The 27,886-nt window shown below is 52.7% G+C and overlaps 1 protein-coding gene and 1 long non-coding RNA gene across 21 annotated transcripts in view; both read left to right on the forward strand.

The window, feature by feature from the left end:
* The window catches only part of MTMR3 (myotubularin related protein 3), a 129,612-nt gene extending 116,950 nt beyond the window's left edge, over positions 1 to 12,662 (forward strand). For 6 of the 20 annotated variants that reach the window (XM_069557187.1, XM_069557204.1, XM_069557188.1 and 3 more), the window contains 7 exons: positions 2,551 to 2,721; positions 3,917 to 4,062; positions 4,819 to 6,220; positions 7,307 to 7,417; positions 7,869 to 7,957; positions 8,675 to 8,701; positions 10,539 to 12,662. In XM_069557187.1, the coding sequence (XP_069413288.1) occupies positions 2,551 to 2,721; positions 3,917 to 4,062; positions 4,819 to 6,220; positions 7,307 to 7,417; positions 7,869 to 7,957; positions 8,675 to 8,701; positions 10,539 to 10,710 (2,118 nt within the window). In that variant the 3' untranslated portion in view covers positions 10,711 to 12,662. Of the gene's footprint in view, positions 1 to 2,550; positions 2,722 to 3,916; positions 4,063 to 4,818; positions 6,221 to 7,123; positions 7,530 to 7,868; positions 7,958 to 8,674; positions 8,702 to 10,538 lie in introns of those variants that run through there. The other 14 variants (XM_069557194.1, XM_069557191.1, XM_069557207.1 and 11 more) reach the window with 6 other exon arrangements.
* A 6,306-nt stretch (positions 12,663 to 18,968) lies between these two features.
* On the forward strand, positions 18,969 to 21,853 carry LOC138422391 (uncharacterized). Its single transcript, XR_011249858.1, has 2 exons — positions 18,969 to 21,252; positions 21,443 to 21,853. It is a non-coding gene; the product is annotated as an uncharacterized lncRNA (long non-coding RNA).
* The last annotated feature ends 6,033 nt before the right edge of the window (positions 21,854 to 27,886 follow it).

Consider the following 27,886-nt stretch of genomic DNA (forward strand, 5'->3'; position numbering starts at 1 on the left):
TTTGAAGGAGGACACACTGGCCTTGCCCTCTTCCAGCCTCCCTCCACCTGGGCACCAGCTTCCACGCCCTCCTCTGCTCAGCTTCACGGCTTCAGCATTCCTGCTTCCTGCCCTCTGTCGGCCCATTCCCGCTTTTCCGGATCACTGCCGTCGGCATACAAGCCGGGTGCAGTGCCTCCTATCTCAGCACGCCTGTTCCTGGATCCTGCGTCCTCTCGAGCTGCAAGCTCATGTCTTGTTTCTTCACAGCAGAGCTCCTCGGGCCTGCTACATTTGCTCTCCCAAGTTTTTCTCGCCTTCTCTCTTAAACCGGGTTCAGCCAGGTGTTCACCCCACTTTACCAGAGCTGCTCTTGTTAAGGTCACCAGTGATCTTCACGTCGCTAACCCAGTGATCAGTTTTCAGTCACCTTTTAAAGAATTGGCAGTATGATTGACAGGTAACATTTTGTTAGTTTCAGGCACACAACAGCGACTTGACACTTACACATATTGCTGGTTAGCTAGTCCAGCCGCTCAGTCGCATCCGACTCTCTACGACCCAGTGAACCGCAGCGCGCCAGGCCTCCCTGTCCATCACCAACTGCCGGAGTCCACCCAAACCCATGTGCATCGAGTCGGTGATGCCATCCAGCCATCTCATCCTCTGTCGTCCCCTTCTTCTGCCCTCAGTCTTACCCAGCATCAGGGTCTTTTCAGATGAGTCAGCTCTTCGCATCAGGTGGCCAAAGTACTGGAGTTTCAGCTTTAACATCAGTCCTTCCAATGAACACCCAAGACTGGTCTCCTTTAGGATGGACTGGTTGGATCTCCCTGCAGTCCAAGGGACTCTCAAGAGTCTTCTCCAACACCACAGTTCAAAAGCATCAATTCTTTGGTGCTCAGCTTTCTTTATAGTCCAGCTCTCACATCTGCTAGAAGATACTGCAAAACCTAGTTAACGTTTGTCACCGCGCATAGTGATGAAGTTTTCTCTTGTGATGAGAGCTTTTAAGATGTGCTGTCCTGGCAGCTTTCAGATTTATAGCGCAGTATTACTATCTTACGTCCGACCCCCAACTTAGATCCTCCTAACTCACGTCCCCTCCTGCTGACTTGTCTTATAATAGGAAGTTTGTACCTTTTGACTTGTCTTCCTCTTTGGTTCATCGCTAACTTTTGGCATAATTGAGTCACCCCTGTCTGAAACACTTTCTTCAGTTGACTTCTAGCGCACACTGTTAGTTCTCTGCTTCACCAGCTGGTCCTGTCTGTCTCCTTAGCCGGTTCTTCCTTGCCCCCCACTTCTGAACGTTGGAGTGCCCCAGAGTTCAGGCTCCTTCTCTAGGGATTCATCCAGTCCTCTGGCTTTAATTGCTATCTGTGATTCCCACATGTATAGTCTTCAGCCTAGACCTCTGTCTCTACATAACTCCGGGCTCTGATCCACTTGTGACTGCTCAGGATCTCCACTTGAATGTCTTAATGATATTTCATTTTCAGAACTTAGTTCTTAATATCTATATCTCCCCACCTCAACTGTCTTCCTTCTCAGCAAATGGCAACTCAATCCTTCAGTTCATTTAGGGCAAAGCTTTTATGTTGTCCTCAACTTTCCTTTCATATTCCGCATTCAGTCTGTTGGCAGACTCTGTCGTCATGCTTTAAACATGTGTCTAGACCTGGTAACTCACCGCTGTCTGTGCTCTTCCCAGCACTGGTCTAGGCCGCCGTCAGCTGTTGCTCCAGGTGCAGACAGACCGTCCAGCAGCCTCAGAGGTCCTTCTGAAACGTGACACAGACTGTGTCTTTCCTGTCAGGAAACCTCTAGTGACTCTGCTTTTCCACACAGTAAAAGTCACAGTCCCTCTAAGGCCTGCAGGGCTCTGCAGAGGTTACCGTCCAGGCTTCTTCCCCCCGCCCTTCACCTTGTGCAGTGTCCGCCCGTCACACTGGCCTCCTCCAGTTCCTCAGCAGTTGTAAGCCTGTGCTCCTCTCAGGACCATGGCGCTCGCGGTTGCTACTGCCTGGAGTGGCCTCCCAGTTCTGCCCCCCAGTGCGCATACGCCCTGCTCTCCCCTCTTCAGCAGGCCTCTGCCGCCGAGGCCTCTCCCACTGCCCTGCGTGTGCCCCACCTCCTTCCTGCCCTCCTGCCTCATTGTGCATCGCACTGCCTGTGCCTCCCCAGGGCAGGAGAGCAGGCTTCTCACTGCTGCTCCTCTGCACTCACAGACACGTCTGCGCTGCTCCATAGCAGCGTGTTGAAGAAGCTGTTCTGAAGTGTGCCCTCAGTTCAGACTTGGCGGCGCACTGACCCGCTCTTGTGCCCAGTTAACTTAGGACCTCGGAAGTTGTTTACAGGGCGGCTGAGAGGATGGGGGTGCCAACGCCCTTTTGAGTCAGGAGTGATGGTGGTCGGGGTTGTGAGGAGGCTGCAAGTTGGTTCCCCCATCCTTCCCGAGTGTGAGCTGAAGTGCACATCAGGGGTGTTGGGGAAGGTGGCTCTGCTGGGCTGACTTCCCCCCAGAAAACATGTATCCCTTGCTTGACTTTGCTTCATGTTGGATCTCAGGTGAAACTGGTGCAGCATACCTATTCCTGCCTCTTTGGAACATTCCTGTGCAACAACGCCAAGGAGAGAGGAGAGAAGCACACTCAGGAACGGACTTGTTCTGTGTGGTCGCTGCTTCGGGCGGGCAACAAGGCTTTCAAAAACCTACTGTATTCCTCTCAGTCAGAGGCCGTATGTATCCTTCAGCCTTTTTGCTCTCAGCAGCAGAATAAATTCGGGGATGGGGACACATGGGGTCCTTTCAAGAAGCGGCTGTTTTCTCGAAGGCCTCTCGGTGGTCTCTGGATAGCTTAGTTGCCTTTTTTTTCCAACCACTCTGTCCCGAGAAAGGCCTGTTTTCTGGTTATGCTTTGCCCTGCTTCCAGCCCCTCTTTGTTTGGGGTGGTGTGACCTAACACATGTCTCTACTTGGCCACTCTAGATAATAGAGTCTTTTCTAAGCGTCTCTGCCAGAGGTTAACCTACTCCCAGCATCTCCTGACAAGTAGAGGGGCACTTAGGTCATTCCCCTGGATGCCTGACAGCTCAGAAGGTGCTGCAGGCCCCCCGCACCTTCCCAGTGTCAACAGGCAGTGATACCCACTGCAGCTTCTGCCTCAGCAGAAAGCTGCATGTGACGCTGGCATGTCTGTCTGATTCTCCGCTCACATGGAGAACTGGCAGCTCCTTTAAGACTTTGCTCCTCAAAGGAACACCTTCTGTTAAGCAGAGAGAAGGAAGCACGCACATCTGTGCATTGGTCCGTGGTCTCGTTCCTCGTGTCAGAGTGCACCTTAAATTCTAAGTCACAAGGAGGCTAATCCGAGGTTATATTGATTTGCTGGACTGTTAATGAATAACTTCTTACTTCAGTTAAGTAGTCCAAGGAAAGATTGGAGCTAGCTGCTTCTCTCTCTCCTGTGCCTGCTAGACAAGTAGCAGTATGGAAGAAAGCTTCCTTCCTTCCTTTCCACATGATTAACTTAGATGATCCTATAAAACAGGTTTGACAGTGTGTTCTGAAGCCAGACTCTATACCAGGGAACAGACAATCACCATCTAGCAGAATGACTCACTTTCTTGTGCAGTAAAAGCAACAAATTAAGCTGAGAAAAGCCAGTCGTTCAGTAAAGGTGACCTAAGAAATAACTAATGAGAAGTGGAGTTTTGAAAAATGTTTAGATTTCACAGAGGCTCTCGGGTGAAAAATGTCTACTGCCTGCTCTTGGCCCCAGATAAGAGGTGCATTCGCTCATGTAATGGCTTTTAGAGATCTTGGAGGACTGCTGGGCATTCCCACTTGGTGCTTGCTCTTCCCCTCGTTCCTAGACATTTCTGACAGACCTGTGGGAGCGTGTTTGAACCAGTGCCCCCGCTGTCTCCTCAGGTGCTGTACCCTGTGTGCCATGTGCGCAACCTGATGCTGTGGAGCGCCGTGTACCTGCCCTGCCCGTCCCCGCCCACCCCCGTGGACGACAGCTGTGCGCCGTATCCAGCCCCAGGCTCCAGCCCCGACGACCCGCCCCTGAGTCGGTGAGCCTGGGGCTGATGCCGAGTCCTCAGGTCCTTCGTGGGTGTATTCCTGTGTTGGGGTGTACGCAGGGATGGTCGGAGATTTTGACATTGTCTGGCTCCACACGTCTTTCTTAGCTCTCTTGAGGTTTTCTCAGGGAAGGTGTAAGGGTTTGGAGCTGTGAGGCTCTGGATCGCTTGAGCCTCGTCCCTGAAGAGTACTGGGCACCCTTTCCGCTCTGTTCTTGGGCAGTTTCTCAGTGATGGAGCAGATCCTCTGGGTTTCTGTGACCCTCTGGCTTGAGTTGCAGCCACAGCTCTGTGCTCCTGCCTGTGTGCCGTGACTTGTCACCTTGCCCTTGAAAGGCAGAGTTTATCAGATGATAGTCTGCTTTGCAACCTACGACTTAGCTTCATTGAATTCAGACTGATGAGCAATAATTTAAAATATTGTACTGTCAGAAAACCAGCAATGCTACTTTTCTTTGCTACTAATTGAGAAATGCAGAAGCATCATGAAGATTGTCTTTCTGAAACCGTGTTTGGTGTTAGTTCATCTGTATGTGTTGGGCATGGGGTAGGGGAGGTGCCCGAGAGTAGGTCTCAGCCTGGACCTCCTCTGCCTGCCGCAGCCTGAGCCTTATTCCAGATATGCCACAGCTCCTTGAGTAGCTGTGATGGAGCCAGTGAGGAAATGACTGCCTGTTAAAACCTGTTGTCTCTGACTTCCCCCAGAACAACCTCAGATCCTTATTTCCCCCAAACTCCTTTCTTTAGGCTACCAAAGACCCGATCGTTTGACAATCTGACCACCACCTGCGACAACACAGTGCCTCTGGCCAGCCGGCGCAGCAGTGACCCAAGCCTCAACGAGAAGTGGCAGGAGCACCGTCGCTCGCTGGAACTGAGCACCCTGGCCGGTCCTGGGGAGGAGCCTGTGGAGCCTGACAGCCTGGGGAAACCGACCAAAGTGCTGGGTGGTGCCGAGCTGTCTGTTGCAGCTGGAGTAGCTGAGGGGCAGATGGAGAACATTTTGCAAGAGGCCACCAAAGAGGAGAGTGGGGTAGAGGAGCCTGCCCACAGAGGGGTGCAGGAGGTCAAAGAGGAGGCTCTGTTAGAGGAGGGGAGCAGGGGTAAGAGCCCCGAGGGCTCAGCCTGTGAACTTGATCAGCAGCCAGAGGTGGGTGAGGCTGCCCTAAGGAGCCACCCAGGCACCAGCCTTCCTGGGCTCACACAGGGTGTTCCTGAGCAGGGCGGGCACACTGTTCTCCCCAGTTCTCTCCAGGAGCCCCCCAGGGGAGAGCTTTCCCAGGAGGTCCCTGTGGAACTGTCTCAGATAGGAGCTACGGCAGAGGCCAGGGAGGAGGCATCCCTTCCCGTCTCAGCAGCTGTGGAGGTTGACTCGGGTACCTCACAGTCAAGTTCTCTGCCCTCCCAAGTTTCATTTGAGACCAGAGGACCAAACATGGATGGGTCTGTGGACATGTTAATGGAAGATAAAGTGAAGTCAGACAGCGGGCCCCAGGGCCATCATAGACCTGGCCCGGTCCACAGTGGCCGGCTCGGTGGCAAGGACGTGCTTCCTCCAGCCGTGGAGCCCAGGCCTGCAGAGAGAAGCCTGGCGGAGAGGCCCCAGCTGGGGCCTGCGGTGCACAGGACTTCCCCCGGCAGCGCCCGGAGCCCAGCACATTCTCCTAGTGCCTTGCCTTTAGCTGAATGTAAGGAGGGGCTTGTGTGCAACGGTGCCCCAGAGACTGAAAATAAGGCCTCGGAGAAGCCCCCAGGGCTTAGTACCCTCCAGAAGTACCCCACCCCCAATGGACACTGCGCCAACGGGGAGACCGGGAGGAGCAAGGACTCCCTGAGCCGCCAGCTGTCGGCCACAAGCTGCAGCTCTGCCCACGTCCACGCGAGGAGCTTGCACCCCAAGTGGCTGCATGGCCACTCGGGGAGACCGTCGGCCGCTGGCAGCCCTGAGCAGCCTTCCCGCAGCCACCTGGACGACGACGGCATGCCCGTGTACACGGACACGATCCAGCAGCGCCTGCGTCAGATTGAGTCGGGCCACCAGCAGGAAGTGGAGACCTTGAAGAAACAAGTCCAGGAGCTGAGGAGTCGCCTGGAGAGCCAGTACCTGACCAGCTCCCTGCGCTTCAACGGGGACTTTGGGGATGAAGTGGTGAGTACACCGTGGTGCCTCCGTAGCTGCACAGGAGATGGGCACGCTGTGGCGGGCGCCCTCTGTCCGGATTTCAGAAGCAGTTGGAAAGGTTTAGAGCAGCCCCGGTGAGAGGCTGCTGCACCTGGCTCCTGCCAGGTGCTGCTCTCCCGCCAGCGCACCCTCCGCAGGCGTCCTGTCTACAGGAGAGGCAGGAAGTGAGTGCACACTCGCTGTGTGGCGGGTCAGTTCTCTGTGCAGAGAGGGTCAGGCCTTGAAGAGCGTGAACTCGCAGAATGACATTCGTCCAGCAACACCAGATATGCCTGTCGAGTCACAGTGCCTGTACTAACCCCAATAGCTAGTGAGCGGTTAGTCCCCACCCCCCAAGTACCGTGAGCTGTGGCTTGGAAGGTCTAGTTCTTTTTAAACATATTTGTGCCCATCTTGTGGCAGGTGGTGGCAGTAGAGAAGGGAAGGAGGATTGGTTTCTAGCACAGTCGGGAGTTAGTGCAGATGGGCCTGGGGACTGGAGGGGGGAGTACCTGAGGGGAGGGTCTCAGGGAGACACTCTGCTTCCTGGTGGGTCTGACTCGGCGTGATTAAGAACAGGTATGAGTCTGGCTCTGAATCAGTCAGCGTACATTAAAGGCGGGCTCATCCAGTGACTTCACTTCAAACTGACTTGGTTTTTTCATTTTCCGGGAGAGTCCTTCAGAGAAAGGAGGACACGCCAAAGCACTGTTTCAGCACACAGGTGTCAGTGGCAGGGTTAGATTGGCAGGTCCCCTGGAGAAGCCGACACGGCGTTCCCCCTCCACCCTGGTCACTTCTGCCTACTCACTCCCTGGAGCCCGAGCGAGGCCTGCCCCTCCACTCGAGAGTCACTGCACCCGGCCTTAGATCTGTGTATCTCTCTTCCAGCTGAGCTCAACCCTGTCTCTGCACCTGCTCAACCCAGCTCTCGATGGCTGAGGCACCTAGAGATTCAGCAGCCCTAACACCCAGGCCCGCCCACATTCCCCGTGCTCCCTTCTTTGCCAAGCTCTTTCTTCTTCTGGGAGGAGACCAGGTTCATTCTGTTCAGCTGTGTTTGTTTGCCAACAGACTTCAATTCCCGACTCGGAAAGCAATCTGGATCAGAACTGTTTGTCTCGCTGCAGCACAGAGATTTTCTCTGAAGCCAGCTGGGAGCAGGTGGATAAACAGGACGCGGAGGTACAGGCTCAGCCCCTGTTCTGAGTGCCAGCCCTGCAAGTGTTCGCGTCCTTCTCCGCCCCCACCGTCTGTCCCCCCGCCCCAGCCAGGGGAGACCTCGCCACACACTCGGCCCTCTCTGAGTCTCAGCACCTGTGAATCCCTGTCACGTCTGGAGTTTCTAAGCCAGGGAGACTTGAGCCAGCCCTCTTTCCTCAGTGCCTCTGCACTAGAGCGTTGCCCACTCACAGCGACCAGGCTGCTCTGGCTGCCTCTTGATCTCAAGGGAGTTTGGAGTCCCCTCGAGGGGAACAGTTTGGACGCCTTTCTTGTACTGCTGACGTCAGGCCTGACTGGCTGGCACCACTGGAGCCGGTGTGGTGCTTGTGGCCCTTGCTGCCCCAGCATGGCTCCACTGGCTCCAGCTGGGTGGCCCATCTCCTGTCGCTGACCTGGCCCCAATGTTTTACAGATGACCCGTTGGCTCCCTGACCACCTGGCCGCCCACTGCTACGCCTGCGACAGTGCCTTCTGGCTTGCCAGCCGGAAGCACCACTGCAGGTACCCCTGGGGGCAGTGGCGGGGCGGGCGGGGTGTGGGGGCCGAGGCTGGGGCAGAGCCTGCGGACGGAGATGCGGGCATCTGGCTGGCAGACCCAAGGGTCTTCAGGACCCTGGCCCACCTTTTGTGCTTCTGAAATCGGTGTTTGCAGAACTTCATTTGATGTCTGTCTTCCATTTTAGAGTGATTGTAAGTTTTGAAATGTACATACGATGTCCCTTTTTGTTTTTTCCTCCTTGATTGGTGAACAGTAGCTGTTGCCACCCGAACCGCCACTCCGTATTCTAGAGTGACCGTGCCTCCCGTGCAGCACGGCTGCTGTGGGCAAGAGCTTTCCTGCTGTGGGCGGGGAGCTTCATTCGCCTGCCCCCTGCCCTGCTCCCTGGCCTCATACTCCTTGGGGGTGGGGGGCTGGTGGTGACTGGCTGAGAACACAGTTTTCGGTCCACAAGGCTCTTTCTTCTTTTTGGGCTGCAGAGTGAGTGGCTACGGATGCTTTGCTCCAGGTGGGGTGGTGACTGGAGAATGGTGTTCCTGGGATAGGAATTTGATCTGAATTGTGACAGAGCTCACCCGCATGAGTGGACCTGGTTTAAAATGGAACCACCTATCTGTCCAGCGATGATGCTTCCAGGACTGTGTATCTCCCCGCCCTCACCCCAAGCCCAGATGTCTGTAGTTGGCTTCTCCTCTGAGCTCTCTCTCCCCTCCTTGCAGGGACACTGATCGTGTTGATCAAACGTGGTGAGCATTTGCAACAGCTTGTCTGTGGTGTCTGCACATCTCCAGTAACTTCTCCACACTAACGCTCCCATTCCCCCTCTCTGCACTCACTGGGATGAAGCTTGGGGCTGGGAGCGCAGGCAGGTGGGGCTGGGGGCGGGGAGGCACCACAGCCGCTGGCTGAGGAGACCACTGGAGCTGGTCAGGCTGCAGCCGAGGGTGCGCCTGCTGACTGCACAGGTCAGGCGAGCCATCTGGCTGATGGCAAGAGAGGTGTTTCAGCAGGGGCTGGTCTTGTGAAGTGGCCAGTAGAGGGGTATTTAGAGCTTTGTCTTTTGGGTCAGTCAGTCCCTGAGATGCCAGAATAGTACTGGCATCACTACTCTTTAAGAAAAAGAAAAAAAAAAAAAAGAGCCCAGGACCAAACAGAGGTGGTCTTTCCAGAGAACTGCTAGCATTGAAAACTGCAAGACAAGACCCCACGTGGCATCCATCAGGATTGCCTGAGAGAGGTCAGATAGACAAGCTTAGCTTATCAAATTCATGTCAGGCCTTTGAGCTGAATTCCAGCAGGTATGTGAAATAAATATACACATTCAGAAATAGATTGAGGCAGTTTCTCTCTGTAACCACAGGTTTCTTACTGATACATGCTTTTCAGAAACAGTTGTGAATTACTGCATTCCAGAGGATGAAGTCTTGTGTGTTGGTTTTCATTCCGTCTTTTCATTGCCCCTTTCCTTTTGTGGTATTCTTTCGTCCACAAAGGGTATTCAGCATTCTCTTTCGTGCTTAAGTGGCCCTTAATCCAGCAGTGGGTTTCCGTTCTGAGGAGCATAAAGGAGAGGTCGTGAGTGATGCTGGCTGAGGAGGAGTTCCCCTTTAGCTTTTGACCCCACGTCATTGGAGGGCTGCATCAGACTCCTTGGAGTCTCCTGTTGGGCTTATTGGGGTTGCTTTTAGGGCCTCCCCAGGGTGGGGCTGTAAGGGGAGCAGAACCTCAGCCTCTGCCAGCTCCCTTTCCTGGAGGCCATACAGAGCATCTGTTTGGGTGTGCAGACACCTGTGCTGCACACACGCGTCAGAGCTGGGCTTTCAAATGGAGGAAGGGTGAGAGGTCAGGGTGCAGTCAGACTTTCAGAGAGCAGATCCTCCCTGGAGATGCATGCGGGCAGCAGAGTGACCCACAAAAGTGACTGACCCTTGTCTGATCGGGGGTGTGTGTGCACGCGTGTTCACCTGCATTGTCCTCTCACCCTGAGCGTGCGGCACTGGTTGCTCGTCTCCTGGCTTCGCATGCCGGCAGCACAGCAGTCCTAGATGGCAGCAGCCTGCTCTGTTACTGCCTGTGAGCCTTTGGGCACGGGCTTCTCACTCCCCAGGTGGGCTGGAGGTTTCTCTCATCTGAGCGGCTCGGAGACCAATTGAATTGGTCTCTGGCCTCTTCATGATGTCAAGCTACACAGAGGCCATTGCTCAGGTGGGTGTGGCCACAGGGTTTTCCTGGGCCAAGACTCAGCCATCGAGCCTAGTAGCTGCCTTCCGTCCTGGGCCCGTTTGCTTTCATGGCTCTCTGTTGAGCAGTGCCTTCTGACAGCTGGTAACCTTGAGCTGTAGTGATAAGGCAGCCAAGTGTCCTGGACCCTAAAGTGAAAGTGGTGTGCGACTGTGCTCGGGAGGGCTCCCTTCCCTGCCTGGCTTCTTCCTGGGTCAGACCCACCGGACTGTTTGGTGTAGAGGAGTCTCCGTCTCCAGCATATAGGAGTTGCATACCGGGAAGCCCCGTCTTCGGAAGCTGGTTCCCCAGCCTGTCTCTGCTGCTGACGCTAACTCTGCTTTTGTTTTTTCTCATCTCAAGGAACTGTGGGAACGTATTCTGCTCCAGCTGTTGTAACCAGAAGGTTCCAGTTCCCAGCCAGCAGCTCTTTGAACCTAGCCGAGTGTGCAAGTCTTGCTATAGCAGCCTGCATCCCACAAGCTCCAGCATTGACCTTGAACTGGATAAGCCCATTGCTGCCACTTCAAACTGAAGCTCCGTGACCTGGGGCGGGCGGAGGCCAAGCTGCTCCCCTGACAGGCCCACGCAGCCTGGGCAGACCTAGAGGCCCGTGCGCTTTGGAATGGGGGCGTGAGCCAGCTGTGCAGAATGGCGGCCCTTTGGGGTGTGCCGCTGGGATGTGCTGAGTCCTCCCTTCCCATCCCGCCCCCACTTTTTTTCCCCTCCATTTTCTATCCTCCTTCTGCCTCCAAAAAAGAGAAAAGTACCCTGGTTGTCTTAAAAAAAAAAAGAAAAAGAAATTTTTTTTTTTTTTTTTTTTACGAAAGACCAGAGGCTGCCAGCTGTCAAGCGATGCTGAGCGGTGCTTTGTTCTTCAGGATGGGAGGAGGCTGGTTGAGTCAGGAGTGGAGGCCTGAGCTAGATAGCAGGGAATAACGCCGGTACTGCTGTTTGTGACCAATCCTCGTTACCACCGCCACAATCAAAGCTGAGTGGAAACCTTTGCTTCTGAGGACGCCGAGAGCATCTGCCCTAAGAGCAGTGCCCCTGTGCCCTCTCCCTGCCGAGAGGGGCTGGGCCAGTCCTGCCACAGGCAGAGGAGTGGGAGTGGGGTTGGGAGGGGGCACCCTCCAGAGGCCCTGAGAGGGCTGGCCGTGGGTGGCTGGCATCTCCTTCTCCACAGGATTCTCTTGTTATATTGTTAAGGGACCCAGGTGTCTGGGCTCCCCTCACTGTCAGTGGTTGGCCCCCTCAGCCAGGCCGGCAGCTCTTCCCACCCTTGGGCGTCAGACCAGCCAGAGCACAGCACCCTGCTGCTGCGGTCAGGGCCAGAGTGCGCACTGAGCCTGGGGAGCGCCTGAAAGCCCCCTCACAGGCCTGGTCCCCCAAACACTCTCTTCTTCGGCCAGCACAGGGAAGTCCAGACTCAGAGTTCCCAAGCCGCCCCACTCCCAAACAATCCTGGATCTCCTCCTTGAGGGTAGAATCGGTCTTTCAGAGTGCAATCGTCTAGAAAGGGGAGTGTGTCCCACAGAACCAGCCTTCCTCCACCGCCCTTTGGAGCCCGGCCCTGCTGTTGTGCTGCTTGTCGGCCGCAAGACGTGGTGACTGCAGGGTTCCTTAGAGAAGGGACATAGCCCGTCGGAGATGCAAGGCACCTCTCCTCAGCAAGCTTTGATGTGGCCCTTTGATAAGGCACTCAAAGAGCCTTAAATCAGGATTTGTGGTGGAGGTGGCTATGGAGAAGGGTGGAGCAGAGTTTAGGTGTGTGCTTTGTGATCTTGGTGTCCATGTTTGTGCCTGCCCTCCCTCCCTGGGGAAGGGCCCTGCTCGGCGCTGCAAAAAGCTGCTAACTGGTAACGGGGCGGATTGTGGTGAGCAGTGGGGGTGCAGCCTGGGAACTCTCCCGGCCTTTTGGGAGCAGCTCCCTGGCGAAGGGTAAGTTGTGTCTCAGGAAGGTGGCTCCTGTGTGTGCCTGGGTATAGCTAAGACTTGGCCCGAAGCCTTCCCTGGAGCTGTCAGTCCAGGCAAAGCCAAGGGCACCTGAGCACGGCTGACTTTCCAGTGGCAGCTGGCTGCTCAGAATTTGCATTGAGTGAAACAGGGTGTAAGTTCTCCTCCACACTCGGTGTGGTCAGGCCTTGCAGGTTGGGAGAAGTCAGTCTAATTGAAGATTGTGCAGTTCCTAGTGACAGGTGCCAAGAGGTAATGATTACGGGTTTCTTGGGTCTGATGTACAGTGTGAATAAATGCTTGCAGCTCTTAGCCCTTTTTTGATCAATGAAGCACTTTTTTATTAATATTTTTCTTTGTATGTAAAGGAGGAACCGTAACTCTCCGTAGCTGTACATATAACCCTTTTCTCCTAAAGAGGAGTCGATCAGCGCTCCTGTATTTTTCATTTTTTGTCAAAGCAAGAAGTAAATACTTTAGAACTGTTAAATATATAAATAAAGTGAATAAAGTTTAGTGTTCCGCATGGTAGCGTTTTCTAGCACGTTCTGATTTTTCTCCCTGTGGTTTTATTTCCCTTCATCCCATTTCCCTCTGACACCAAAGCAATTTGAGGTGCTGCTGAGAAACTGAACTTTGACACAGGAAAGCTAGATTTCTTTTTAGCTCTAGACCTTGGCAAGCAGCCTGCACCGTGATGCCCACACACTAAAGCACATTTCCTTGATGGGTTTTGCCCCTATGATCTCCAAAGTTAAAAAGGCAAAGCACACAGTCAGCTATTCTTCCTTATCCGAAGAACTGAGTGTCAACGGTAATTAAAACTACCTCTGTCCTCCAGGCTTTTTTTTCCCTGCTGTTACTCTGATTTCAGCCAGTGCTCCGGCCCCTTAGCCCCACACACCAAGGGAGCATCGGCAGCGCCTGCAGCTGCAAGTGAGCACCGAGGCCTGTGTGCAGTGGAGACTGAACGGGGTTTGCGGGAGGGCGGCCAGAAAGCACCCTGCCTCTGCCTGTCCTTGGCAGAGACTCCTTGGGGCAGAGGAGACCGAACTGGGTATGAGTGGACTGTGTGCATAAGTAGAGGCTGCCTGCCGCCTCCTCCAAGAGGGAGGAACCTCCGCCTCTTAGATCTGCAACAGTCGGCAAGGCCGTAGCTTCCCGTCACTTCCTGACTTAATCATGCTCTCTGTAGAGGGATTTTCTTGCCCATGTCACTGTTGGGCACCCTTCCCGCCCCTTGGGCCTCTGGGGGACATAACGTGGTGTAGTTCTTCCCAAGGGGGGGTAGGTACCAAGCAGTGCCCAGCTCGGGTCGCCAGCCTTACATCTGAGGTGAATTGTGGGCTCTTGACAAGTGGCCTGCGGTGAGCCACCTGAGCGCCTCCCAGGGTCGCTCTCTGGATGTACTCACTGCTTAAAGTACACACACACTTAAACACACTCCAGCTGGTTCCAGGCTGAGATCTGTGTGTGCCACGTGGCAGGTGTGTGAGGGAGGTGCCACTTCAGCGGCCTGCAGTCCATCAGGGAGCTGTCTGGGCTTAGACCACTTTGTGAAAACCTGAGTGTGTGTCTGCAGAGCTCCTGTTCCTGAGGGCTAATGGTTCAGCCCTTGGTAAGTTAGAAATGCTGGGAGAATCTAACAAAGCTGTCGGGGCCACAGATGGGGAACTGCGGGCGTTAGGATGGATGACACCTGCAGTATGGGCAGAAGGCAGGCAACTGCCCCTTGAGGGAGGCTGTACGTGGAAGAATTGGTTATCCGAGGACACGGCCAGTGTTCCTCACTCAGGGCTCTCTCAGCCCTGGAGCACTAAAGGTGACCTTGAGGTGCCAGGTCGTCATTGTCATCTCCGGATTTGCCTTTCCTGGGTCTCAGTAGTTCCCTGCTTTCTGTACTTTGGTCTTGATCCCAGTCCAAAAAAATGATAGAGTTGCAGTGATCCACTAAGACTTCCTAGTAAAGGTGTACAGAAAATTGATTTTGCAAAAATGCTCATTATTTCGGCATTAGCAAAGAATAGTCTAAAGAATTAGACACTGGCACATTTAAAAGGGAATGAACAAAATGCTCCCAGAGCATCCAGCTATCAAAAAAAAAATCAAAATGGGAGTAGAGAGTAAACCCTAGAATACAGTTTTCAGGCCACTTGGCTTGATACACCCGGCTTGGCCCGCGAGGCTGGGTGATGCCCTGCCCCTGAAAGCCCCGGGTAGCGGAATGCCGTGTTTGCCGAGGCTGCGGCTGCCGGTGATGATGGGCCTGGGCTGTGCAGCAAAATGACTGAGTCTCCCCTTGGAGTTTGGAAAACATGGCGGGGTCTAGCTGTTTGATTTCATCGTCTAAGAGCATTTGTTCTAAGGAGCTAACCGATGAGCTATCTGGAGGGCAGGTAAAACGCGAGAGGCAGCAGGTCCGCTCCCAAGCCTCGGACTCCTTGAGACGGTCTCCCTGGCCCTGGTGCCCCGCGGCTGTGCTGCCTGTGTCCCCTCCCTTGTTTGGGGTCTGCTGCCTGTTGTGCAGATACCAGCTGCTTCCCGGTCAAACGGGGCTCTTCTAGGTTAGGCAGCTGGTCAGAGTCGTGAGGGGAAACGGTACCCTCCGAAGTAGGAATTAACAAAGGTTTTAAGTGCTGTTGTATTTTATTTACCACTTACTGTCTTTTCTATCATATCCATGTTCTTGGCTTCCGTTACATTGCTCGTGGCAGTTGGCATTTTAGTTGTATTTTCAGTGAAATTTTACATCAGCTTTCAAAATTGACTTGTAACTGCTTCCAGACTGGTTTTAAGATTTTTTTCTAAATGCAGAACTTAACCCCTGAGGCTTGGATCCTGGTGAAATAGCCTGTTGCTGCTGACAGTGGTGCCTGCTACTGCCTGGACTCTGCTGTAGACTGACTGTGTAAACCAAGGAGAGACCGTTTCCACCCACAGTTGTTCAGCCCCTTGCACGGTGCTTCGCTAGTCAGGCGTGTGGCCCATGTTTAGGTGCCTGGAGTAAATCCACTCTTCCCCTTAGTCTGTTCAGGAGACAGAGGAGCCTGGCCAGGAGGGGACAGCAGGAGTCCCCATCTGTGTCTCAGAGGCCTGGGATTTGGAATCCTGACGTCCGAGGCGGGTCAGGGACCTCAGGTGGGTAGGTGTGTGGCCTTCATCCTCTTCTGTGGGGACCAAGCCTCAGCCCTTTTTCGTATTGGGCTTCCACGTAAGATCTGATTTGAAGAAAGATTTGGATGATTAAAATTACTGAGTTCACCTGCCCTCCTGGTTTTATTTTTTACAGTGGTTCTTGTTGGTTATCTGTTTTAAGAACAGCAGTGTGTACATGTGAATTCCAAACTCCCAAACTGTCCTCTCCTGCCTCACGCCACCCTTCCCCTCTGCTAACCATGCATTCATTGTGTTTCTGTTTTGTGAATAGTTTTGATTTGCATTTCTCTAACAATTATTGGTGATGAGCATATTTTTATGTGGCTGTTGGCCATCTGTATATCTTCTGTGGGAAAATGTGTAGGTTTTCTGCCCTTTTGATTGTTTTTGTTGTTGTGAGTGAGTTGTGTGAGCTGTTGGGTGACCAATCCCTTGTGGGTCACGTTGTTTGTGATGCCCTTTGTTGTGTAAAAGCTTTCACGTTTAATTGGGTCCCCTTTATTTTTGTTTTTATTCCCATAACTCTGGGAGATGGACTGAAAAAGATATTGCTGCTGTTTGTTTATATCAAAGAGTATTCTGCCCATGTTTTCCTCTTAAGAGTTTTATAGTATCTGGTCTTACATTTAGGTGTTTAATCCATTTTGAGTTTGTGATGCTTTGTTGAGAAAAATGAGATTCAGGGAGCAGCAAAGATTCAGCCAGGGTTACCAGTGAAAGCAAAATGTGAATAAGAAATATTCTCTCCTGATGCCTTCCCCTCACAGCTTTTGGGCTTCCAGAAAGCAGCCTTCGATAAATAGTTATTCTAACCTGGTTCTCTTTGAATTAGCCAAATCAGAAATCTTGGAGATGAGCCTAGCAGTCACTACACAAAAGCTTAAACTAAGTCCTCCGATCCCTGGTACCAAAATCAAAAAGTTTTGATATCATATATAATCCATTTTTTTTTCCTTTTAACCTTTCCAGTACCTAAAAACAATGTTAATAAGAATGAACTAAATTCATGTCATGTCTTAAAATCAGTGCAGTGATAAGGGTCAGAGTGGGGAAGCATTTCTGACTAGTGCAAGTTGTGAACTCAGTTGTCCAATTCATACCTGTTTTTATTTGGAATGCTATAGAGGAAAAAGCCTGATTTTTATCTATGTAAGTGGAAATAGTTACAGCTTGTCTGCAGTCTCTGGTTATAGACAAAACTGAAGTAGATGCTTGAAAAAAAGGGTTAATAGAGGACTATCCAGGACCTGCTTTCAGGCCTTTTCTTCCAAACATCAGGTGAGAAACACCCAAAGGTTATAATCACTAAAATTACACACGGTGACAGCCCCTAGCAGCCAGGTGTGGTGGCCCCAGCACCAGGCTTGCGCCCTACCTGCAGGCTCCAGCAGCCTGAGCCACGCACGCTGCGTCTCTGAGCATACCTGTTCCGTGTGATTTTCACTTTAATATGACACCTGGAGGGAGGGAGTGCAGGGAACCTCTGAGGTGCTGCCACAAAAGCCAGTTTCAAAACCAGTTATTGGGTGTGAAGACTCGGGGGTTTCTGAGCCCACAAGCTTGGGGTGGAATCCAGTCCTGCAGCACCAGCTGAGCGCCTCCTCAGCTGGACTGGAGTGCTGGCCCCGGGGTGGGGTCGATGATGAGGACCTAGTAAGTGCTCCCCGCCCCTCTGTCCATGAGACAAGGTGACTTTCACTGCTGGCGGACATTGGGAATGATCAGAGCCAGACGGGCTCCTGTCTCACCAGTCTTAAAACTTGAAGACAGCTGGCCCTGCCCTGGGTCTTCCACCCTACAGAGGTAACATTCTGATCTGAGTTTACTTACAGTAACGTGCAACTGTGTCACTACTCGAAGACTTCGGAGTTCACATGTAAACTTTAATATCGATATATTTTAATGGATGCAGGTCTGGAGGTGCACTGCTGCTTTAGAATCCCCTAACAGCAGTGGGAAAGAGGGGCCAGAGAAAAACTGCTTGGAGCTGAGGTGGCCTCAGTTTGCCGAACAGCTGGCGAGGTTTAGGTTCCTGACTGAAGACTGCACGAGCCAGGAGCTGCACAGAGCCACTGGCTCTGCAGGCTGCGCAGCAGGGGAGGGAGAGTGAGGGGGCCTTGCCTCTGCGCAGCGCGGATGTCTGAGGCACGGGCCTGGGCCGGGCTGTGTCTGCTCTTAGCAGGTGAGCCTAAGGTTGCAAACGAGTGATGACCTCGCCTTCAGCTCACCCCGCTTGCCATCTCCAAGGCCGGAGGAGCCCGGGGGGCGGGGGGTGAACATACTTAAGGCTTCGTCACCCAAATTATAAATGGTTCCCCTACTGTACTTTGCCTGTTGGACAGTCATCCCCTAGAACTGGAATCTTTCAAGTCCCCCTTCGATGCTGGTACCTGCCGACACACTCTACTGGGGCGGCTCCCAGTTTTGAAGTTCCTGCCAGCCCTGGGGACCCAACCGGGGTGACATTTCTGTTCTTTCATTTGACTTGACGGACCAACCAGCTGCTGCCTCAGACATCTGTGCCCAACACATGTGCTCTGGGGTCCCCAAAGACCTGCCATGCCTGCTGGCTCTTCTGCCTCTGCAGCTGGCCTTCCGGGCTGTGCCAGACTGTCCCGTCCTTGCTCGTGTGTGGTGCTGGTGTTCCTGACGCTCAGTTGTCTGCTCTCCTTCCACACATGCTTCCTTGGAGACGTGTATAAATCAAGGTACTTTATTAACAACAGTTCCATCCATGTCTCTGCCAGAAACGCAGTGAAGGCCTCCTTCCCCAGGGGCTCGGAGAAGCTGTTAAGGCCCCAGCTATTCCCCTGAGCAGCCCGAGGCATCAGCCCGAGGGACTAGTTCCCAGGGGCCTAGGACTCTGCTCACCCAGTCTTGTCAGCTGGAAGGAGGGCTGAGCCCGAAGGCCTGTAGCCTGGGCCTTGTCGCCAGTCCTCTGCGCGCCGGGTCTAAGGTGCTGGGATGGTGCAGTTCCTTCCCAGTCAGCCTGCAGCAGTTGCGAACCTGATGCCACTCTGCCTTCCTCGCCCCCACGTCCAGGTAGGAAGTTAACCTCCTCTTTCCAGACGGTAGCTGAATTCCTCCCCAAAGCCCCGCCCGCCTTAGGAAGTTCTGAGCCACACTAGGCAGGAAGGAACCTTGGCAGCTAAAGCAACTGCCCATGGCTCCTGTGCACTGCCGAGGCGGGGAGGGCGAGGGGGTGAATCCTTTCCCTCTCCTTACACGGACATGTGGATCACCCTTGCCTCTCATGTCCTCCGTAGCTCTGCCCTCCAAAGAAAGCCCTCTAAACTTGCGGAGATCACTGCCAAGGCCTAAAAAGCTGAGGACAAGAGCCTGGGTGTCTGAAGTCACCTGTTTGCCCTTCATCTCTGGGGCCCTAACTGAGACCTCAGCTTACACTTTGCTTCTGACAGCTCTGGGTATACCAGCTGACTCACTCTTTTAACAACTAATGAGACCAGTGGTTCTGCACAGCCTTCTTTGGTGACTTAGATGCATCCCTATCCCAGGAGATAATGTGGCATTTCTGTCTCTGGCACTGCCGTCTGTTAGGAAGACTGGGCAGATAAAAGATCCTCATTATCCAGAAAGAACTGGGACCTGGAAAGCCCTTTTAGAACTAACCCACTGTAGACAGAGACCAGAGTTTCACATAGGAAATAGTGAAAAAGGCTTGATTGGAACAAGTATCTATAAGTAGAGTGTATTTGCAACTATGAGCTAATTCTTTGAGTATTTTATATATATATTTCCATGCTAAACTTATGTGATTGTACACAGGACATGGTTTCATGTTTGATTCCCATAGCACAGTCAGCCACAAGGGTGGCTTTTAGTCAAGGCTGTCTCCAGTTTTCCGGAGAGCTTCCCTTCAGCCCTTTGATAGTCAAACCGCCCGCCATGCAGCTCTTCTCACCTGTTCCTGGACCTCGTTCTGAGTCCTCACTGGCCAGGGGCTGCACCCATTGGTAAGTGGCAGCAGACACCGACTCCATCGGGCTTGAGACAACTCTCAGCCTGAAGAAGCCAGAGTGGGTGTCTGCCTAGGCCTGTGCTACCCTAATCCAGAGATCGTGGGACCTGTGTTCTGGCTCTTTCGCTGATTTAGGCTCTGGCCCTGACCACTCCAGGCTGTTCTCCTCTGTGGGGAAGTTTGTCTGGTTAACCCACAAAGCTGTGGAGGAACCAATGAGGAAATAGTTGTGTTTTACAAAGTTAATTGCCATGCAGCCTGGGGGGCAGCATCCTGAAAGCGCGCACTTGAACTTCTGCTCTGCCGGAGTGCCCCCCATACCTGCTTTCCCATGTCGTCCAGAGTTGGAGGGGGCAGGAACCCTTCTTGTTTGCTAGGCAGTCGGCCTGCTCTAAGGCAAGGAACTTCTCTCGCCTGTACCTGCCCAACTGGAGGGAGAAGGGGGACGTGTCGGGCTCTCAGTGCTCACAGGATTCCTGGCCACCTCTAGCCAGGGTGGTCCCCAGTGTGAACTAGCGAAGATCCAGCCACTGTGGTGGGCAGTGTGACCGGGGACAGCGTCTCTGGCTGGGTGGCCCTGCCTGGGAGCCTCACTTCCAGGGCAGGTGAGGGCTAAGCCACAGGCCGCTGTGCTGGCGCCTCACCTCCATTCTGGGCAGTGGCGACCCCTGAACTTCCCAAACACAAACCTCTTGATGCCTGCCCATCTTTGGAAAGGAGAGCCACCAGAGGTGCCTCCAGGGAGCAGAGTATGGGCTCAGACAGCACGTACAGCAGGTGGGGGAGGTGAACCCCGTGGTCCGAGTAAGGGTGAACTTCTGGAGGGGCCCTCCGCCACCCTTTCCTCCACAGCACCGCCCAGCCTGCTCCCAGAGCCCTCTCTGGGCCAGGAGTCCCTCCTGCCTGCCCACCACTGTGCCCACGGCTGCTTCTCCCCCACTGCTTCTGCTCCAAACCCCCGTCACCTCGGCAAGTCCTCCAGGACAGCCTCGCCCAAAGGCAGTGATAGCACACAAGCCAAAAACAGCGCGGTGTCCGCCAGCGGGGCAAGGGGTCAACAGTCTGAAATGTTCCCCTGCAGAGCATAACCAAGCAGTGAGTGAAGGAGCTGGTTGCGTACACAGATGCGTGGGTGAATCCCCGTACACTGGATGGAGGAAGAGGAAATTCTCTGCCGAATGATTCCATTCTTTAGAAGTTCAGAATCGGGCAAAAGTGTTATTTTCAGGTGCAATGACATGGTAACTACAAGAGCCAGGGCCCTGGCCCCGTCTAGAGGTCGGAGAGGATGAGTGACCTTCCGGAGAGTGGTGGGTTTCACGACGGCTCATCTCATAACTCATCAACCTCTGCACTTTAATGTACTTTTCTAGTCATGTTATTTTACAAAGGTAAAACCACCACCCAGTCCCTCCGTATCTTGGGCTTCTCAGGGCATCGACCTCTTGGCGTGCACACTTCTCCCATGATCGGTCAGCCTCAGTGGGAGCTGTCAAGGCCTGAGAAGCAGCGTTGGCTCAACCGCGCGGGTGGCCCTGGGTCGATGAGCGGAGGGCCGCCGTCATTCCCCCCGGGGGGTGAGCTTGCCCCAGCCCGACTGCCTTCCCAGGGAAGTGTGTGTCAGTCTGCAGCACGGGCTTCCTGGCTGCAGCAGCCTGGCCCTGTGTGGGTCTTACCCGACCCAGGTCTGCTGCTCATGAACGGGATCTGCTATGATGAGTGGCCCCAGTGCCCGAGGTCTAACTTAAAGCAGGTGGGGTACTCCTGGTTTCCACTGTTTATACAATGTGGTCATCTGTCCACTTACCTGGAGTTGGTGGGGGAACATTACAGGGACCTCCCCACGCCTGGAAACCTTTGATTATGTACAGGGAGAACAGTCAAATAGCAAAAAAACGAATCCCTACTTCACGTCAGGCACCTCAGTAGCCGAGGCAGAGAAAGCCAGAATCCCGTGCTCGTGGAGAAGGCTGTCTGCAGAAGATGGTAAGCGTGAGGACGCTGCGGGAACCTGCAGCAAGCCAGGAGAGGGTCCCTAGGGAAGCAGTGGGCAAACTAGGGCCTGAGGGATGAAGAGGAGACAAGAAGCCGATCCGCTGAGCATGTACTGTGTGCTAAGCCCCTTTTGTCCAGACCACCACTGTTTAATATAGGTGTTCTCATCCCCATGTTACAGATGCAGCAGCTGAGGCCCAGCGAGATGAAGAGCCCTATCCAAGGTCGCTCAGCTAACCTGCAGCAGAATGAGGACTTAAACTCCAGTCTGATGATCCAAAAGCCAGGCAGTGAGGCTGCTGCTGTCACAGACAAGGCCAGAAGTGGGGGTGGCCTCAGTGGATCCAGAGCCGCAGACGTGCAGGCCCAGCAGGGACCTGAAGGGAAGTGACAGGACTCAGCGAGCACTGCTGAGGCAGAGGGGCAGGACGCGCTGCAAGCTCCGCCCTGACCAGCTGGACGGACAGCATCCGCTGGGTCATTTACTGCAGTGGAGAATGAGGGGAAGGAGAGAGGTTTAGAGGGGAAAAACATCTAAACTTGATGTACTCTACTTCATAAAATAAAACTGGGGTAATCCCATGCCTAGAAACTCCCTCTCTTCAAGCCTCAATCCCAGTGTTCTCTCCACCCATTCCTGCCCCTCCTCCCGGCGTCCTAAGGCCTCCAGTTCTCTTCTGACCCTCCAGCCTTCTACTACCTCACATCGGAGCTGGGAGGCCCCCCATCTGCCCCCTGGCCCCCTGGGCTTTGTTCAGGCCTCTCCTGATGCTCCCTCCGCTGTAGAGGCCCTGCCCGGGGAGGAGCTGCTTGTGTGCTGAGCTCCTCAGGGTGGAGTCTTCCCCCAACCCCTCCCCCGCCACCAGGACCCAGGACATTCTGTGCGCACAGCCTCCACAGTCACACGGCTCAGGAGGGCCTTGTCTTGGTCTAATGCGCTTCTACTGCAGTTCCAAATATATTCCTACTGGATATAACAAGGGGCCCATGTTTTCATCTTGGATTAGGTCCTGACACTAGCTGTCCTGTCCCTGGATTGTACTGGTGTCGACCCCGAGTGGCAGGCAGCCTTTCCCAGCTGCGGGAGCGAGCCTCATTTCTAGCTAGGAAGGCCCACTGTTTCAAAGCAGGAGATCAAATAGAGCTCACCCACTCTGTTTCTATGAAATACGGTTTTATGTGCAGTTCTACGCTTCTTCATGGGTAATAACTTAGGAGGGAACCTAGGGAACAGAATACAGAAACAACAGATTACGGGCCATTAACTGCGGTTAATTGTTTCTTTACAGCCTAGTGTGGAGGCGCATCTGGGCTGCTTTGCACTTGTAGTCACAGGTAGGGAAGGAGGTCTGCTTAAGCATAACCTAGCAGCTGGTGGCCCCAGCCTGGCTCCCAAAGCAGGCAGTGCTGTCACGGCCTCACTCCAGCTAAACAGTGCTTCTCCCGAGCCTCATCATCGAGCAATCGTGGGCCGCTTTCCTGAGGTCCCGTCGGCTCTCAGGTGTGCAGGCGGCCCACGTGCTGTCCAGGTGCCCTGCAGCAGCAGCCTTTGGGTGTAGCCCACGCTTGTGCCCAGTAAGCTGGACGAGCCTGCCACTCAGGCTCCGACAGCTGCAGGCCACTGCTTGCTTTAGTGAACACCTGTTTAAAAGAAGAAATGAACTGAAAAAGTGCTGGACACTTCGCTCAAGAGAGGTCCCCCTGGTGAGCACTGTGGGCCTGCCCGTCCCGATGAGCCACCGGATGGAGCACCAGGACCGCTGAGAGAGAGGCCTCCAGAGTCACTCCCCAGAGCAGCAACCCGAGCGACGGGACGAGCACACAGAAGAGAAAATCCAGCCCCACGTTCCTTTGCTCAGAGACACAGCCTGTATCCATCCAGACTGGCTATGGAAGGCCTTCTGGAATGCACTCGGTCATCCTGTCACCCTCTGTTGCGCTGATCCATGTAATTCAGCTGTCCCGCCCCAGGAGCGTGGCTGACCTCCTTCAGTTCACAAACTACAGCCCAGATTCCTTGCTCTGACAGCAGCTGGCCTCCCAGGCATACTCAGCGGTTCTTCACCCCATGGAACTTCTCCCCTTAACTCTTCTCATCCGTCTCCTCTCCCTCAACTTGCACATTTCTGAGTGCCTGTCCTTGCTAGACCTGGGGGACATGGAGGGAGGGAAATAAGCCCGGTCCTCAGCCTGAGCTTTCCACCTAGTGAGTCCATGGGTTATGCAGACCTTCATGGTAAACCCTGAGGAGGGCTATGACAGGGCTCTGAGCCCCCATCAGGACGTGGCTCTGGTTTCGGCATCAGGAAGGGTTTCCCTGAGGAGTGTGATTTCTGTGGACAGAAAGAGGCGGTAACCAGGCACCAACCGGGGGCAGGAGAGGCTGCGAAGAGGGTACACTGCGGCCAGGCCAGCAGGGCCGTGGGCCAGAAGCGAGGCCCTTTGCAGGGAGGCACTGTAAGGCCAGTGGGGCTGAAGAGCAGGGGGCAGAGGGGGGTGGGCTTGGCTCAGACAAGCCAAGTCTGGGCTCGAAGAGGACGGTCTATGTCCCTAGAGCTGTGGCTCTGAGGGGTTTTCAGCGAGAACACCGGAATTGTGTTTTCAAGAACCTTCAGGAGGAGGTACAGGGCCTTCGTGCTCAGGGTGAGAAGGGAGCAGCCATACCGTAAAGAAAAGTATCTGCCCTGCAGAGAGGGGAGAAGCGCACCGGAAGGACGACCATGCCACCTGCTGGAGGGTTTGCGTGCTCAGAGGGAGGTGGGGGCTGGGGCTGGACATGGGGGAGAGAGGCAGTGACAAGGCAGGCAGGGGATGGGCACCTTCTCGCTCACCCCCGAGAAAAGAGGTGGCCGAGGACTGAGCCAAAGGCCAGGGAGAAGAAAGGAGCTGGCAAAGCAGGCCAGGAAGGAGAGGAAAAAGGAAAGCAAGGCAATATGCTGCCGACCTCTAGGGAAGAAAGTATGTCAGGAAGGGCCAACCCTGGAGGATAAACAGAAGCAGCCCCACGAAGAGAAAAGAAAAGAAAGGCAAAGGGAACAGGAAGCCCACAGCCCAGAGGGCAGAGCGCCCCGGAGCTCTGGGAGCTGGAGTCGGGGAGGAAGCCTGGAGGCTGGCGGATCAAGAGGGGCCTCAGTAAGGAGTTTGGACACGATCCTGAGGGCCAGCGGAGGGCTGTTAGAAGTTTCTTTTTAGCTAGAAACAAGATTTATGCTCCTTGTAAATAAAACAAGATGAACTCCCCCCCCCACACACAAAAAAACACAAAACTCTAGCAACAAAGGTATATGTTAACAAGTGAAAGTTCTGCCAAATGCCCCTCCTTCGGTATTGTTCCAGACCTCTTGCTGTCACTCACCAACATCGTTAGTTATGTGCAAACAGGATTCCGCTGCATACAATCTCTGCACCTTTCCCCATTCGGTCAGCAGCCATCTCAAGTGTCCGTCTGGGTGGATACACGCAACATGCCCGCGGGGGTGAACGGCTGGACCGTCCGCCACAGCCTGCAGGTGTGAACGGCTGGACCTTCCGCCACAGCCTGCGGGGGTGCTTCTGCCGAGGGTGCTCATTTATTTTCTGTAACCTAAACAGGCTGTGGAGGCACCTAAGGAGAGGAGTGTTCCCCGGGGCTCTGCAACCCGGGTTGGTTCTACCATTAAGTACCTGGCTTTGGGAGTGACACGACCCCTCCTGGGCCTCAGTTTCCCGGTTCACTGCGTGCTGGGCACTATTAACTCATAAAACAAGGTGAGTGTTGATATTTCTCATTGGTGAAGGGCTTTAGCTAGAGGACCGTCATGATTAGATTTGTGCTTCAGAAGGATCACTCGGGTTGCAGTCTGAAAAACTCCTTGCTCTTCTCATCCACATTTGTAAAAAAAAGAATCTTAGTCTGTCAAGGCCTAGTTCAGTTTCCTCTTACAAAAGTGCTCTCTCCAGCACACAACCTCTTAACTGGAATTCTCCTCTGCCCAATTCTCCCCTAGAACATAAAACCCCTAGAAGCTGAGAGTCATGCTTTTCATCCTTGCATCCTCCACAGGAGTAAGTCTGTACAAGGACTTAGGAAATCTCGGCAGAGCTGTCCATGCACTAAAGAAGTCATTTTGGTTGACAAATAATTGGCCACTCAATACTTGTTTGGGACCCGAGCCTCCTTTTGATACGGAGTTTTATCCACAGGCCTCGAGACGCGTATGATTAAGCACTGCAGGTGGTATTTTCCTGGCTCTGAAAGGCTCTGACCTGCCCTGCCTGGAGTGCTGATGTTGAATGAGACTGTCTGGAAAGACGCCCTAAAAGCCAGCCAGGTGTATTGTCCCTGGGCTTTAAGAAGATCCTGCAATTCGGAAGCCTGAGAGCTTCCTTTTCACCTTGCACAATACACCGATAGCTTTGCCTTCACTGGACTATTGCTGTATAGGAATGAGTGACCTGCTTTTTCTTTCCTTTGAAAGTTTTGCTCATTAAATACAGTTTTCTTAGATCCATGCGTTTAGTGTTATGGAAATAAAAAGCTTGCATTGAACACCTGCAACTTGAAGATCAGTTCTTCTGTTTCATAATTTAAAATAACTTACAAAATGGAAACAAATGGGACCTAATTAAACTTAAAAGCTTTTGTATAGCAAATGAAACCAAAACTGAAATGAAAAGACGACCCACAGAATGGAAGAAAATGTTTGCCAACAGAGCAACCAACCAAGGGATTAATCTCCAAAATTTACAAACAGCTCATGAAACTCACTATCAAAAACACAACCCAATCAAAAAATGGTCAGAAGATCTGAACAGACATTTCTCCAAAGAAGACATACAGACGGCCAAGAGCCTCATAAAAAGATGCTCATCATCACTAATTATTAGAGAAAGGCAAATCAAAACTGTAATGAGGTTACCACCTCATACTGGCCAGAATGGACATCATTAAAGACTCAACAAATAAGAAATGCTGGAGAGGGTGTGATGAAAAGGGAAGCCTCCCACACTGCTGGTGGGAGTGCAGACTGACACAGCCACTGTGGAGGGCAGCACGGAGGCCCCCTGAAAACTAAAAATAAGAGTTGCCATATGATCCAGCAATCCCGCTCCTGGGCATACACTCAGACAAAACTATAATCTGGAAAGATACACGCACATCTAAGTCCACAGCGCTATTCACAACAGCCAAGGGGCGGAAGCAACCTCAGTGTCCACTGACAGATGAATGGACACAAAAGATGGGATATGCGTATTATAATGGGATATTACTCAGTCATTAAAAAGAATGGGATGATGCCGTCTGCAGCAACGAGGACAGACCTAGACATTACCCTACTGAGTGAAGTCAGTCAGAAAGACTCACACACCAGGTGATGTCACTTATATGTGGAATCTAAACTACAGTACAAATGAACACATCTGCAAAACAGACGGACGCACAGAGGACAGACTGGGGTTGCTGAGGGGCCGGAGGGGCAGGGAGGCGTTGGGAGTCTGGGATTAGCAGATGCGAACTATTATATATACAGGATGGTTAAAAAACAAGGTCTTACTGTATAACATAGGGAACTGTATTCAATATCCTGCAATAAGCTATAATGGAAAACAATATGAGAAAGAATATATATGAGTCACTTTGCTGTACAGCAGAAATTAACACATTATAAATTAACTATACTTCAATAAAATTTTTTAAAAGAAATCAATAACAGGAGATACTGTGGGAAAATCACATATATGTGGAAACCACACAACACACACCAAAACAACCAAGAGGTCAAAGAAGAAAATTAGGAAATTCAAGGAAAATTGGGAAATTCTTTGAGATAAATAAAAACAAGAACAGAGTGTATCAAGTTATTCAATGCAGCTAAAGCTTAGATGGAAAGTTATGGTTATAAATGTTATCCTTAAAAAAACCTCTAATTAATTATTAACCATATACCTTAAGAGGCTTCCTTGGTAGCTCAACTGGTAAAGAATCAGCCTGCAGTGCAGGAGACCCCGGTTCGATTCCTGGGTCAGGAAGATCCCCTGGAGAAGGGACAGGCTACCCACTCCACAGTTTTCTTGGGCTTCCCTGGTGGCTCAGATGCTAAGGAATCTGCCTGTAATGCAGGAGACCTGGGTTTGATCCCTGAATCGGGAAGATCCCCTGGAGAAGAGAATGGCTACTCACTCCAGTATTCTTGCCTGGAGAATTCCATGACAGAGGAGCCTGGCGGGCTATAGACCATGGGGTCGCAAAAGGTTGGACACAACTGAACAACTAACACTTTCTATATACTAAGCACATATACCTTAAGAAACTAAAAAAGATGTGCAAAATAAACCCAAAGCAAGCAAGAGGGAACAATACACATTCTAGCAGAAATAAATTAAGTAGAGAACAGAAAAACAATAGAAAAAAAATGGATGAAATAACAAGCTGATTCTTCGGAAAGACCAACCTGACAAACCATCCGTTGGAAAGGCCAAGGGAAAAGAGAAAAGAGTCAAATTATGAAAAGATGGAATGAGAGAGACATGATAGCCATTCTTATAGCAATAAAAAAAAATCAGAGGATTTTATGAACAAATGTAAGCTAACAAATTAGATAACCTAGGTGAAATGAAAATATCCATATAAAGACACAAACCACTG

Source organism: Ovis canadensis, chromosome 17 (assembly GCF_042477335.2).
Source record: "Ovis canadensis isolate MfBH-ARS-UI-01 breed Bighorn chromosome 17, ARS-UI_OviCan_v2, whole genome shotgun sequence".
Classification (NCBI taxonomy): Eukaryota; Metazoa; Chordata; class Mammalia; order Artiodactyla; family Bovidae; genus Ovis; species Ovis canadensis.